This window comes from Stegodyphus dumicola, chromosome 6 (assembly GCF_044657685.1).
Source record: "Stegodyphus dumicola isolate Sdum_Otavi_A_Nest chromosome 6, ASM4465768v1".
NCBI classification, from domain to species: domain Eukaryota; kingdom Metazoa; phylum Arthropoda; class Arachnida; order Araneae; family Eresidae; genus Stegodyphus; species Stegodyphus dumicola.
In genome coordinates, this window is record NC_140773.1 from 103469729 (window position 1) to 103485726 (window position 15998).

At 33.5% G+C, this 15998-nt stretch overlaps 1 protein-coding gene across 3 annotated transcripts in view; it reads right to left on the reverse strand.

Annotated features, from left to right (window-relative positions):
* The window catches only part of LOC118199231 (maspardin-like), a 71781-nt gene that overhangs the window by 52688 nt on the left and 3095 nt on the right, over positions 1 to 15998 (reverse strand). For all 3 annotated transcript variants that reach the window (XM_085818755.1, XM_035371034.2, XM_085818754.1), the window contains exons 2-3: positions 8868 to 8952; positions 8623 to 8784 (exon numbers count right to left, since the gene is read on the reverse strand). In XM_085818755.1, coding sequence (XP_085674881.1) covers positions 8623 to 8784; positions 8868 to 8952 — 247 coding nt within the window. The remainder of the gene's footprint in view (positions 1 to 8622; positions 8785 to 8867; positions 8953 to 15998) is intronic.

A 15998-nucleotide genomic window follows, 5' to 3' on the forward strand; every position in this document is an offset into this window, starting at 1 on the left:
GAGCCAGTGGTGGTCTTACTGAATCATGTCTCACAAACACGTAAGTGCACAATTCTAAAGCTGTGTGCACGAAATACTTTTTGTTAACATTGAGCTAATATAGGTACTGGTGCTATCTCTCTCACTGTCTCACACAACTTCTGTGAAAATGAAACTGGACCAGAAGAATTAGAAACTTGGGTGGGTAGCAAAAATTCTTCAAGGAGACAAATAGACATTCCATAAACAATTTCTGAGCATGTTTCTCCCAGATCTTCTTTGTATGTTGCTTGAAGACTGAGAAATACAACTGGAAAGCTCATCGTCCATTAGACATTATCATGGCACATTAATACTTGTTTTAGAGATTAATGGAATCTCTCAATTAATCCATTAGCTGCAGGATGGGTATGAAGAAGTCTGAATTTGGTAAACACCAAGAATTTTATTGAGATTAGTAAACATGCGTGACTCAAACTACCGGCCTTGATCGGTACTTATGGTAGTGGGAACTCCAAACCTAGTAATGCAATTGGTAAAAAACGTTTGAGCCACTGTTCTGCCAAAGTATTTTTCATAGGTATTGTTTCTGGCTATCAGGAAAATCAGTCTATAAGGGTCAAAAGGTAGAAGCATCCTGTCGAAGGTGATAAAGGCCCAACTATATCCAGATGCACAGGTTTAAAACGTTGACTGGGTATGACGAAGGACTGCAACGGGCTGTGAGCATGCCATATGACTTTGGACTTCTGGCAGTCAATGCAAACAGAGTCAAAGCAACACATTCCTTTGACACAGAAGGCCATGGATGATGAGAGAGAATGAGTCTTTTTAACAATCGTACACCTGGATGAGAAAGTAAATGAAGAGAGTCAAACACATGCCTTTCGCAATTGATTGTGAATGAAAAGACAGATCTTGTCACCAGTAACGTCAAAGTATATATTTAAACCAATGGAAAGCTCAATCTTTTATAGTTTGAATGAGCTAGTTTCTGTAGGCAGTAATTGACTCAGTTTGGAATCATACTGTTGAGACTCAAAAATTTTTACAAACTTGTTATATCCAGCTTACTGATAGCAGTAATTTCTGACAATGCATCTGCCACAGTATTTTCGAATCCCGGAATATGTTGTATGTCAGCATGAATTGGGAAATATAATTCATGTCTTAACAGCCTAGGGTATGCAGAATCTGAATTTTTTCTAAATAAAAATATTAGAGGGTGATCATCTGTGTATACTGTAAAATGTTGTCCCTCAAGATTGTGTAGAAATGCTTAACAGTGCAATACATAGCGAATAATTCTCTATCATTTGTGCTGTACTTAGTTTCAGCTGAGTTAGTTTTCAGAAAAAAAAAGTTAATGGTTGAAGATGTTTACAACCAAGAAATGATACCGATGACTTTCCAAGAACACATTTAGCAGGATTTAGTTTTAACACATATTTCTTCAGTCTATCAAAAATGAAATGAAGATGGTTTTTATGATCATTTTCATCTGCTGAGGTTAGTAGATAACCGAAGTAGGGAATGCAAAAATCTAAACCAGAAAGCAGTTGATGAATGAATCTTTGGAATGTTTGACGACTTACGCTTTGTAAACCAAATGGCATTTTAAGAAACTCAAATAGTCCGAATGGGTTAGTTGCAGGTATATCCTCTGGATTAACATGAATTTGATGGTGCACCCTAGCCAAATCGAGTGTTGAGAAAATATTATTTCTAAATAATATCCGTGTACAATTTTGAATATGTGATACAGTATACAGATCAGGAATAGTCACAGTATTCAGGCGGCGATAATCATCACAAGGGCACGAATCACCATTAGTTTTATGGACCATGTGAAGAGGGCTGACCCAAGGGCTTTTGAACGGCTGAATGATGCCTTGTGACATAAGAAACTCTACATCTTGCTTTGCTACTCGGAATAAGTCTGGCAACAATCACAAGGTTTAGAAAACACGGGAGAACCTTTAGTCTGAATACAATAGAAAATTGTTGAATTCTGATTATATAATTGGTTACATAAGGAGGATTTGTGAGTTCACTATATTCAACAAGAAATCTATCAAATTTGGGATCACTAAGAAGTACAGATATGCCTGAATTAAAAGAATACCATAACAATTTACCACTTGATAACAAATTAGTTTTGGAATCAATAAGGCAATTATTAGCAACATAAAAAAGCAATGAGTATTTTTTAAGCAAATCCACACCTATAATTGGCTAATTTAGATCTGCAATGACAAATAACCAAGTAAAGGATGACATAAATTTAAATTCAAAGTAAGGCGTTAAGTGCCAAATGTGAGAATTTTAGTTCCATTGGCAGCAAATAAAACCAAATTCTGGGAAGCTCAGAACACAGTTGCCAAAAAACATTTGCCAAAACCTTACGGTTGTTGAAGGTTTGTTTGAATTTTGTGGGTCTCTTTGGAGATTTTGTGTGCATCTATTGTTGTGATTGTCGTTTCGTTTCGAGCGTGTCATATTGAACCCATGCCTCATCACCTGTCACAATGAATTTCAAAAAATCTTCTCCATTAGTATTGTAACAGTCAATACTAATGAACACAACTCCAACAACAGAAACTCCAACACAGCAGCCATTCGGTGAGTTTTTTGGTCATCAGCCAACATTTGTGGGACCCAGCGAGTGCAAACTTTTCTGTAGCGCAACTGTTCAGTAATGATAGAGTACAGGAAAGATCTTGAAACTTCCGGAAATTTCAATGATAATTCATTTATGGTGAACCTTCGATTTTCCTTAACCGCTTCATCAGATCATTGAACAATGTTGTCTGTAGCGAGAGACTTGCGTCCTTGACCCCTTTCATCATGCACATTAGTTCGGCCATCTTTAAACTTTCAACACCATTCATGAACAATGGCATCACTCATAAAGCTGTCTCCATACACTTAGACTCATTATTTGATCAATTTCTGCTGCACTGTTCCCTTCTGCCTGCAAGAAACGAATAACAGCGCGCAATTCACACTTGGCAGGAGAATCAGTATCGACAGCCATGTTTACGTGATTGCAACTCAACAGGAAATGGCGTGTTGAACTCGCCAGTGACAGAGCATGTGGAGGGGAAGATGCGCAGTCGCCTACTATGCACACCAATCACCTGCCGCATACCTGATCATCATATTGTGCAATCGGAGGTTGGAAAAAAAAAAGCCTCGTACATTCACTGAAATATTCCTGATTTGCAGCTCTAAACAGAATTGTTTACACAGATACTGCTGGCATGAAATCTCAATATTTAACTTCCCTCAGCTTTTCACTCTGGCTACATATAACTACAGTGCTCTTCTTGGGTCACCAAATGTGGCAATGGTTTATGCCATAAGACTCTAAACTTGTCAAAAGGTTCATTAAAGGAAGGTCGAAACATAAAATTAACTTTATTTAAAATTAAAAGGTAAAATATGAAACTAAATACATGATGATGATGCAATGCCAAATGTTGACCATGGAACAAGCAGAAAGATTGAAGCACAGGTGCAAGAAAATCTCTCCACGAAAAATTCAAGTCTTTATACTCGCACTATGATGATCACACACAGGTGCAATGCAGAGAACATGGATACTGCATGCAAATGCAATTGGAAGTAATAAAGGGAGAAACAGTGATACCAGTCACTAACTACAGCGATCGAAAACTAATTTTGAAAGAGAATCAATGTATCGGTAGAGCGGAAGTAGCAGAATTAGTTGAACCAAGTTCAGATCAGAAAACTGAAAATTCAAGTCAAAAGGAAATACTGATAATAAATGAAATTAAGAAGTTTAGGAGACCGATTACTTTAGAAGAAATTAAAGTTAATAATAATGCTACGCCAGAAAGAAAACAGGAAGTTTTAGATTTGATAAATGAGTATCGAGATTGTTTTGCATTAAATATGGAGGAATTAGGGTGTACAAACTTAACAAAAATGGATATTAAAGAAATTGAAGTGAGTAAGCCTATTTGCATGAAGTCGTATAAAACCAATGCCGAAGAGCGTGCTTCTATAAAGAAGATAATAAATGAATGGAAGAAATATGGAATTGTTACTGAAACAAGATCTCCGTATGCTAGTCCAGTTTTACTCGTAAAGAAAAAAACAGATGAATTACGATTAGTGATAGATTATAGAAAGTTGAATTCGCAAACTGTTAAAGATAAATTTCTACTCTCTAGTATAGATGATCTTCTTGAATGTCTTAGTGAGTGTAAAGTTTTCACTACACTGGACTTAGCTCATGGATATTTGCAGATTCCTTTAACTGAAGAAGCGAAACTGAAAACAGCTTTCATCACTCCAGATGATACTGGTCAATTTGAACGTATGATCTTTGGGTTAGCTAATGCACCTGCAGAATTTCAGAGACTTATGAATCAAGTTTTAGGTCCATTGCTTAATAAAGACGTTTTGTGCTATTTGGACGACATATTAATTCCGGCTAAATCTTGGGAAGAATTGATGGAAAAACTTAGGAAATTGTTTGATAGATTGAGAGAAGCAATGCTGACATTGAAACCGACAAAATGCGAATTTGGAAAAGATGAAGTTGAGTATTTGGGATTTCTAATAAAATCAAATGGTATGCAACCTGGACCAAGAAAAGTACGAGCCAAATTAAACTTTCCTAAACCAACCAATGAACATGAAGTTAAACAATTTTTAGGTCTTACAAGTTTCTTTAGAAGGTTTGTACCGAAATATGCAGAGAAAGCTGAGTCGCTAACGAGACTGACGAGGAAGGATGAAACATTTCGTTGGAACGAAGATCAGCAAGAAGCATTCAGTATTTTAAAAGATCATTTAACTAATGAACCAATACTAGCGTTATATAATCCAGAAGCAGAAACTGAAGTGCACACAGACGCGAGCAACAAAGGGCTGGCAGGAATGCTGTTGCAAAAAGGTTAAGATAGAAAGTGGCATTAGTTTATTGTGTAAGTAAAGGAACAACAGAAAGAGAAAAGAATTATCATTGAAGCAAATTAGAATTAATGGCTATAGTTTGGACTTTGACACGACTTCGACAATTTTTAATTGGAATCCGATTTACGGTAATTACAGACTGCCAAACTTTAGTTTATTTAAACGTGAAGAAAACTTCAAATCCTCAGATAGAAAGGTGGAGTAATCTGATCCAGGAATACAATCTTGAAATAAATCACAGACAAGGTAAAAAAATGAGTAACATAGATGCATTGAGCCGATCGCCAGTTGATCAGCCAGAAGAAACTTTAGACTCTATAATTGAAAACAACTTGGAAGTTTGTTTAACGCTAACGATAGATGAACAAATTCTTATAATTCAGCATTCAGATCCAGAATTATGCAAATTAATAGACATTTTAAAGAAAAAGATAAATGATAGAACGAATGCAGAGAAATATGTAACTGAAAATTACGTCGTGAAGAATAATCGATTGTTTCGTAAAGTAAAAGATCAGGAAAAGGAGAAATTGTTATATGTCATACCTAAGTCGATGAGAAAAGGTATTGTAGTAAAATTTCACGATCTTTTGGGACATTTTTCAGCAGACAGAACTGTTGCCAATATCAAGGAATTATACTGGTTTAAAGGAATGAAACAATATGTTATGCGTCACATTTCGATGTGTTTTGAATGTCTAGTAAATAAAGTGCCTAGTGGTAAGAAACAAGGAGTACTGCATCCAATTAGACCTGGTAGAAGACCTTTTGCAATTATACATATAGATCATTTAGGACCATTCGTAAAAAGTTCAAGAGGAAATACAGAATTATTTGTAATAATTGATAATTTTACAAGATTTACACGCTTATATCCTATGAAAAGTACTGCAACCAAGTATGTGTTAGTCGCATTGAAGAGTTTTGTAGATGATTTTGGGTTATCAGAAAAAATTATCAGCGATAGAGGAACATGTTTCACAGTGAAGGAATTTCGAGAGTACTGTCAAAATAATGGAATCAGTCATAAACTCAATTCAACTCAACATCCAAGTGGTAATGGAATGGTGGAAAGAGCAAATCGAACAATTTTGGCTACGATTAAAACGAGTATGGAAAATCCGAATCAGAGAGACTGGGACAAAACGATTAAGGAATGGGAAAGAAATCTAAACAATATGATATATAAGACTACAAATAAAACTACTTTCGAAATGCCTTCACGGTTATTCACCAAAATTTAACGACGGATTGATGAGGATTACAGATGAAGACGCAAATGAATGGGAGAATCCAGTAATCTTACAGAATGAAACTAGAAAGAGAATTTAAGCTATGCAGATGAAAATGAAGGCAAATTGTGACAAGAAAAAAAGCAATTCTTTAACATCCGAATGAGGAGAAATAGTAGTTATGAGAAGAGTACCTAAATCAATTGGAGAATCAACCAAAACACAACAAAAGTATCGAGGACCTTTGGTAGTTACAGAAGTTTTACCAAGTGATACCTATAGAGTGACTCAATTAGAAGAGAAGGTGAAAGGACATTTCTTTAGTACGACAGCTCATGCCAGCCAATTAAAGTCATGGCAGTGTCAAGCTGAATCAGAAGACGACGACGATGATGGTGATGACATTAGTGTGACTGGGGATAACGATAACAACATGCCGCATATTACTAAAACTAGGACACGGAAAAAGAATAGAAAACGACGGTGAATCTATATGACAGTTAAAAGACTTTCGAACTATAAACATTAATATTACAGATTTAATTTTTTAAGTATAAGTTCTTAATGTTCCGAGGTCGTAACTAAGTCAGGATGCCCGAATGTAAACGCAACATATTAATTTTATTTAAAATGTATTTTCCCGATTGGCAACAACAGTTTTTTTTAGAACGGTAATAATTTGAACTGTAACGTTTTTGAGCAGTAATGTGGACGGTAATGTTTCTGAATAAAGCAAGTATCTAACAATTAATGTTTGAACGGTAATGTTTGATGGAAATGTGTCTTTAATAAAGGAACTAATTAATTGCTAACATGTGTGTATACTTATCCATATATATTGCACATGCATCCATACATACATTTCTGAATCTGGTCCCGGTAACAGAAGATTACCTGTTAACCCCTTCGCTCCGACTGTCACGTCTACGTGCCAGCAACGAACACACTCACCTACCGGACGACACGCAGGCGTGCCAGAGCATTTTCCCGTTTACTACCATCTGTCACGTATTTGTGCCAGTACCCTGGAACGTTTTAGAAACTATAATTTCTGCCACAAGATGGCACTGTATGTCCATATGGTTTCAGATACATGTACATTAGACCTTCTACTCGAAATGAAAGAAGAATGACTCACATATACGTGTTTTTGATTATATAAACAAACTGGGAACTAAATGTTTCTGAATGGCGTGATTTATGACGTCTCTTTAAATCGCACTTCATTCACACGTGGTAGTTGTTCATTGTAAGTAGAAGTTTTATATGCGCTAAGGCATTGAGTATTTCGGTTTGCAGTTCAGTTTTTAGAAAATAATTAGATCTTGTTAGACGTGAATTCTTTCTGTTTTTACCGTTGCAATGTCGAAGCGTCGAAAATGTTTAACAGAGCATGAAATAGCAGAAATGATGCAAAATATTTCAGATTGATTCTGAAATTCTGATATTCTGATATTGATTCTGAAAGATTAACTGAAAGACATTTTCCAAAACTTTGTTCAGAAGGGACTGATAAGAAAATGAGACGACGATGCTTCGTTTGTTCACATTCCCAGAAAAATTCTCCAAAACGGCAAATGAGTTATTACGAGTGCAAGGAATGTAACATAGGACTGTGTGTAGATCCCTGTTTTCAAATTTTTCATACGAAAAGAGAATTTTAAGTAATATATTTAGTTTTCAGATGTATAATGTTAAAAGTCATAAAATGGTGAGTAATTAAAATAAAATGTGTAAAATATGCATTTAAACAAGAAATAAGGTAATTAAAGTATATATATAAAAATATCTATAAAGCATAAGCTGTTTAAATACTCTATAGAGCATTATTAAACAATGCGTTGATACTTCGGAAATTTCATGGATTTAGGCTTAGTAGCAAAAAAGCCCCCGGCTCTGGAGAGACGCTCGCGTAAGATACTGCCGGCCTACGCGACAAGCGCGCGTTTTCGCTATCCGGCTCGAAGGGATTAAAATCAAGATACATTAAAATTGTATCTTAAAACAATTTCCAATTAGATGTTCCTGAATGGCAACAGACACCTCTAAAAGGTTAATTAACATGCATCACTTTTATGTTTAAATTATTCTCTTCTCTAAAAAATAATCTTGTGGTCTACAGATTAAGGCCACACATTCAGATTATGGGCTCGAAAGTCCCAAATAGAATGAATAATACCTTTCAGTATTTGCATAAAATATGAACATGACACAGGTCACTGCTGATAAAAATATTATAAGCTGAACAATGCTTGTAATGTCTGCAAATTAAAATAACCTTAAGCTAGTACAGGCAATACATTATTGAACTGACACTGTGAAGTATCCACACAAAACAAAAACAAACCAAAAAACACTATGAAGCAAAACAAATATGAAAGCTGTTTTATTCAAGCTAATACCTTCATTTTTAATGATCATAATAAATAAATTTTAAGGAAAAGCAGTAAAATTTTAACCTTACTGTAATAACTCTATATCCTTTTGCTGATAAAGCCATAAGTTGATGAAAAAACACATCTGCAGTTCCACTCACAGGAGGTAAACAAATCAAAGGACAGGTTACATTGCGAGGTCCAGCATCATATAATGTCCATATTTTGCTAGAATCTTCATCAACAATTATCTAGATATATATATATATTAAAGATATATATTACATACATATTGATTGATTATGAAATACAAGACCCATTTATAAAAACTTGCCTTTTTTTGGGGAATGCTACTTCTGAAGCTGATGTATTCAGCTGATGATGAAATTGCAGATGATTTTGTCTCAAGCAATTGCATTCTAAAAACAAAGAAAATTTAATTTGTATCTATAATTAATTAAATGATATTTTAAACTTGATCCTTGACTGTTTTCATAATACCAGAATTACCAACCAAATAGAATGATGAATTTTGACAATATTCACATTCACTTTTACTAATAAAAATCCTCTCTAAAATAGCCCCCCAAAAAAGTTTTATTAACAGCCTACATTTTCAAATTTTCCAAGATTGGGAGGGTTTTCAAAGGAGGAGAAATAAGATTGGTAATATTCGGTTTTGAGGGCCGTAAAAAATCGCCAAACTATTGTTGATGCCAGTGCTGCCAAAAATAATTGCGGCAATCCTAACGCAAGAAAGGAAGTACAGTCAAAAGTCTTTAATCCGGACGTCCATAATCTGGAATTAACTATAATCTAGACCTCAAAGCTACAAACATTCTGCACATGCGTAAACACATAATGCGTTTACACATGCGCATAATACGTTTATGCATGTGCGTTTAATGTATAACAGACGGTATAAGCTAAGCTAAAATTATCGAATTATCTATTTCAGTTAATGTTGCAGATTGCACTGTTCCTTAATCTTCTAATTGGATCCGGCTTATTATTTTTTGCAGACTCTTAGAGCAATTTTATAAAAGTAAGCTTGAACTTTTGATTATGTCAAAAAGAGCATCCAATTCTGGAGCTGCCGAAGGATCTACAAAGCAAAAGCATGTTTCGAGGTCCTTCAAACAAAAAGTGAAATTGCTGCAAAAAATGGATAAAGGCATATAATTTGTTTCTCTAACCATTCCGAAATCTGTTTATCAATTTCACACTGCTCTGCCGGGGGGGGGAAGAATTTCGGTGCACGCAATGAACTGGAAGTTGATCTGTCAGCACTATCCTTATCTTCACAGCAGACGTTTTTATTTTATTCGGCTTATGATTCCTTACTAAATGCAATATTTCATATCGATGTACTCCGTCTTTGATATGATTTAAATCCAATTCCTCGTCATTATAAGTATCATGAATACACATCAAATAGTTTTTTGGTTGCAATTTTCTAATTTCAACTTTGTGTAATGTATGCTTTACGCATGCACGCATTGAAAGAAATGTTTAATAAAGTAACAAATAAATATTAGCTCTTTTTGTGTAACTTTTGATACCCTTTAGATCATAATTGCTCTTTATTTCATAAATTACGGTTTCATATTTTTAATTTTATAATTTCTGCATGCCATCTTACCAGATTTAAATTGGTGATCTATAATCCGGAATCGCCGAAGTCCCGATGAGTCCAGATTAAAGACTTTTGACTGTATAATAGTAAATAATTATCTAAGATTGATGTTGTAATTTAGATGAAAGGTTAATTTTATATAATACTTTTTTATTATTATAATTTATATAAAAAAGGCTAAACATGACTGAATGGAAGTATAAGAGTAAATAACTATTTCAGATCATTATTATAATTTATATAAAAATTGCTAAACATAACTGCATGGATGCCTGCATCGCTCTTTTGCTACCGAGTTATCGCTAAAGCATAGTTTAATCTCGTTGGTTGTTCAAATGTAATTTTCTATAATGAATTATGCTTTTTCTTTGAAAAAATTCTCAGTAAAGTGCAGAATCGCCCACTTATTTGTTTGCCGCTTTTTACAAGAGTGAAAACAATTGGATTTTTGTCAATTTTCTTTTACTTTTTAAGTGAAAATAGCTCGATGTGTACATAGATAAAGTCAAGGGTGTGCACAGTGCCATTTTTGTGCAATTCTAGGATTTTTTTTTTTTTTAAGTGAAAATAGGTCGATGTGTGCATGGATACAGAGTGTATGTGCAATTCTTAAAAATGCGTCAAGCAGTGGGGGTTCTGCACTTTACCCAAAATTCTACTGCAGACTTTTCGTCATTTCGTCCCAAATTGTTAAATCCATAGGATATTAAAAAAGGATTTTAAATCAAAAAAAGAATTTAAATATTAAACTAGTATTTCAATGGCGTCATAAGAAATACAGAACTATATAAACTTACACAATATGAAATCAGCGCGTACACTGGATTTGGTGCGCTGTTAAATGGGCCCGTTTGCTAGATTTGGCGCTTTTGCGCATACATTTTCGCTGCAATTTTTTTACGGTTGTCAAAACGGAATTGTATCATAAGATTTTATCTAAAATTCTACTAGTAACTACTGATGATGCTTGGAGTACAACTAGTGAGAAAACTCTTTTTATCAGCGTATTTACAGCATACATTGGGCTATGTAGTTGGGGTTTCTTTGCTTCCTACATCAGCAGTTTTATGTACAATGAATATCCTCAAATCGCTTGATATCATAAACCTTGTGTTTCAGCCCACGTATTGTATCTTATATTGCACACATATTTCAACCCATGTTCTATATAAATATAACAGTAACTACTCTTATAAGTTAATAAATTTTATATCTCCATGCTCTTTAGACACAAAATAATTGATAGCTTTGTTAAACAAAAAATATATAGGTAAATCCAATGTATAATAGTTGGCTTATGCACAATAATGCTAAATTATTAAATAACAAAATAAGGTTTTAAAAGAATTGGAAGGTTTCTATTTTAAAAGTTGCAGAAATGGGCTCTTTTAAAATTAAATATAGTTTATCAGCAGAGATAGCCCCAGAGAATGATATATTTTATGGACAGATTAAAAAGATTAAATATCTTGGCTAGACTGGAGATTATGCCAAGTGAAGCGAAACATGGCTTAAATACGAGTCAATGCTTTATGATCATTTATTGTTCATTTACTGCTTATTACAAATTCTCAAATTTCGTGATAAAATGCTTTACTCCATTTTGCTACTGTCTTAAAAATGGTACAGTACAAAGACCGAAATCCGGACATCCATTATCCGGACCTCAAAGCCACAAACTTTATGCATGCGCGCATTGAAAAAAATTTTTAATAAAGTAAACAAATAAATATTAAGCTTTCTTTTTTTTTCTGGTAAATTTTGATACTCTTTAGATCATATTTGCTCGTTTTTTCATAAATTATGATTTCATATTTTGAATTTTATAATTTCTGCATGCCATCTTACCAGATTTAAATTGATGATCTATAATCCGGAAAAAAAAACTCTAATCTGGAATTGCGAAGTCCAGATTACAGACTTTGTACTGTATATGATATTATGAAAACTTTTAATATTGTTGATCATATAAAATAAATACTTACAAATACTTTTGGGTAAAGTGCAGAATCACCCACTTATTTGTTTGGCGCTTTTTACAAGAGTCAAAAGAATTGGATTTTTGTAAATTTTCTTTGTCTTTTTAAGTGAAAATATATTGATGTGTACATGGATAAAGTCAAGGGAGTGTGCAATGGCATTCTGGGATTTTTTTTAATGAAAATAGGTCAATGTGTACATGGATACCGAGTATGTGCAATTCTTAAAAATGCACCAAGCAGTGGGTGATTCTGCACTTTCCCCTCTTTCGTTGTTTTTCTTGAAGTCCTGTTTTAGATATTTTTGCATTTTTACAGGTTGTTTAGATATTTTTGCATATTTACATGATCTACTTTTTGTATGTTTACAGAATTAATTCATACTCGCAACTATCTAATATGGCGATATGATGAGTTAGCGATTTTCTAAAACGTGCAAACACAAACGATTTGGCGACTTGGTAATTTTTTTAATACGCACCAGACTGGATCGTAATATCCAGTTTTACCAATATCTCATATTTTGATACATTGCAATAGACCTGAAAGAAACGTGAAGTGGGAAAATTATGTTTAGAGAATATTACCCCTTTTGGATTCAACCTATGAACTTTCTTCAAGATTCTCACAATTTAGGCAATTTTCAGAAACATCAAAATTTATTTTATTTTCAGCAGCATCCATAGCTTAACTTGCACTTCTTAGTTTTTGGGATAAATCATAATTCTAGCCAGAGCACACCGGAGCCCTTGTAGTATTATGTGGCCCCAACTTGTCAGTAGTTGTGGTAGTGACTGTAATGAACTGTTAAGTTACACAAACACGTAAGAAGGGTTTTAAAGCCCTTTTTATTCCACTTTAGAAATAACAGCTGCGTTCACTTGATGCTCACAAACTACGCCGACCCGGCGGTTTAACAAAACAGAAATGTGAAACTAAAAATTAATGACAGGATGAATAAATAACTAGATCCCTACCTACGAGGCTCTGAAATCGTAACTAACCTAACCACGTTCTAAAATGCAGCTGAGATTCAGCGAGCTTACTGATTAAGCAGTTGAAGGATTCAACGAACTGCCGAGATAGGCACACAGGCCGAAACGTGCAGTTCTTAAATTTCTACCTAGCAACCTTCACGTTAGCGATTCAAGAAGCACACTTACAAACTCGTTTCCCTTCTATTTAAACTCAACTTACTTCTGCTAAAATTTGAACATACTGCGCGTTCTACTACAATTTACATACTCTGGCATTGGCAATTCTAGGGAAAAGTAAAGGCTTGACAGGAAAGATAGCTTAAAATAAATGTTAGTTAAAATAAATATAAACCCTACACTCTAAATCCTCAGACGCTTCATTTATGTAACTGAACAACAATTTCAGTAGAAATTTGATCTCGAAAATTTTATTTTTGCGATAAAATTATATTACAAATCGCTTCTTAAATTTTAATAAATTCCTTTACATTTTATTTATTTAATTACTTTAATCTTTCATTATTTAACTCTTTTAATAATAACAATTAATTAATTTTATCGGTGTACTAGGTATTCGGTTTTGAGGGCCATAAAAAATCGGCAAACTAGTGTTGATGCCAGTGCTGCCAAAAATAATTGCGGCAACCCTAACGCAAGAGAGGAAGTATAATAGTAAATAACTGTCTAAGATGAATGGTTTAATTTAGATGAAATGTTATATTCGTATAATACAATTTTATTATTATAATTTATATAAAAAAGGCTAAACATGACTGAATGAAAGCATAAATAACTATTTCAGATCATTTTTATAATTTATATAAAAATTGCTAAACATAACTGAATGGATGCCTGCATCACTATTTCGCTACCGAGTTATCGCTAAAGTATGATTTCAACTCGCTGGTTGTTCAAACATAATTTTCTATAACGAATGATGCTTTTTCTTTAAAAAAATTCTCAGTAAAGTGCAGAATCACCCACTTATTTGTTTGCCACTTTTTACAAGGGTCAAAACAATTGGATTTTTGTCAATTTTCTTTTACTTTTTAAGTGAAAATAGGTCGATGTGTACATAGATAAAGTCAAGGGTGTGTGCAGTGCCATTTTCATGCAATTCTGGGATTTTTTATTAAGTGAAAATAGGTTGATGTATACATGGATACCAAGTATGTGCAATTCTTAAAAAATGTGTCAAGTAGTGGGTGATTCTGCACTTTACTCAAAATTCTATTGCAAACTTTTCGTCACAGGCAATTCCCAAATTGTTAAATCCATGGGATATCAAAAAAGGATTTAAAAATAAAACTAGTATTTCAATGGAATCTTAAAGAATATAGAACTACATAAACTTACGCTATCTGAAATCAGTGCATATGCTAGATTTGGCGCTCTGTTAAATGGCCACGTTTGCTAGATTTGGCACATTTGCGCATACATTTTCGCTGCAATTTTTTTACGTTCCGGAATAGTACCATTTTATTTAATTAAATAATAATAATTTATAAGGTATTTCTCCCACATTCTTGGCGAGCTTTCATGGTGTAGTGGTCAGCACACTCAGTGTGTATTTGAGAGGTCCACGGTTCGATTCCCGGCGAAAGTGTTGCTAATTTTTCATCTTGCCTGCTTCTAAAAATACCTAATGTCTCTATAAATTAGTTAAATAATTAATTTTGTAATAATCAATTATTTAATTTTTAAATTATTAATGATTTTAACAGACATTTTATTTATTTCTTTACTTTTGTTCCTCTTTGCTGACGGTCTTCCATAGGGCTCCGGCATTTCTAATTTTAGAAATTATGCCCTAGCATCAGTACAAACTTTCTAAAAATTTCTGAGTACCTTAACCCTCTGACTGCTCAATTTGTAAACCGAAATTGCTTCAAAAAAAAAATTTTTTTTTTTTTTTATCTATATATTTTGGAGAATTGAAAAATGCATTTTTCCTTTCTAGAAAATATTTTTTATATAGATTTTTATCATGAGAAACTAATTTCAGATGTTATCACGGAGAAAAAATTTTTGGTTAATCTTTGGATTATGGTAACTTGGCAATTTTTTGGCAAAAGTTTGGCAACCAACCCTGCTACAGCAACCTGCTAGTTTTGGGTTTTTTTTTTTTTTTTTTTTTTTTTTTAATCAACATTTTTTCCAACAATCTGCTAGCCAAATTACGCTTATACTAGAACTTTTATGGAACAAAAATGCTTAATTATTATGAAGATTAGGTGCGAAATAGGGAGAAGTGCAGAATCGCCCACTGCTTGCTGCGTTTTTAAGAATTGCACATACACGGTATCATCCATGTACACGTCGACCTATTTTCACTTAAAAAAACATCCCAGAATTGCACAAAAATGGCATTGCGCACACTCTTGACTTTTATCGCCTTACCAAAATGTCGCCAAACTACCTGTTACCATATTCCAAAGATTAGCCAATTTTTTAAATAACTGTCAGTCAAATTATAGTTACTTTCTATTTATTGCATAATATAAAAAAATAAAATATATAACATTTAAGAAAATATAAAGCATTGAGGAAAAAATATCTTAGAAATGGAGTTTAGTATGATAGAGTTCAAACTCCACAGTCTTTGCAGCAGATTCAATAAATCGAATTAATAATCAATCTAATCAATAAATAAAATTAATAATTCAATAATTTAATTAAATAATCAAGATATCACTAAATGTTTTCTAGCAGCCATTTCTGTAAGAAAAAAGCAGGAAAAAGTGGAGTTTGAGCGGTAATACCACGTGCCTTCAAACGCTGCAATTTAGTGGACAATTAACGATATCTCTTGTCCAAAGCATAAACTAAACATCTAATACTGTATATAATTTATTTTAGTGGTTAAAGGGGAA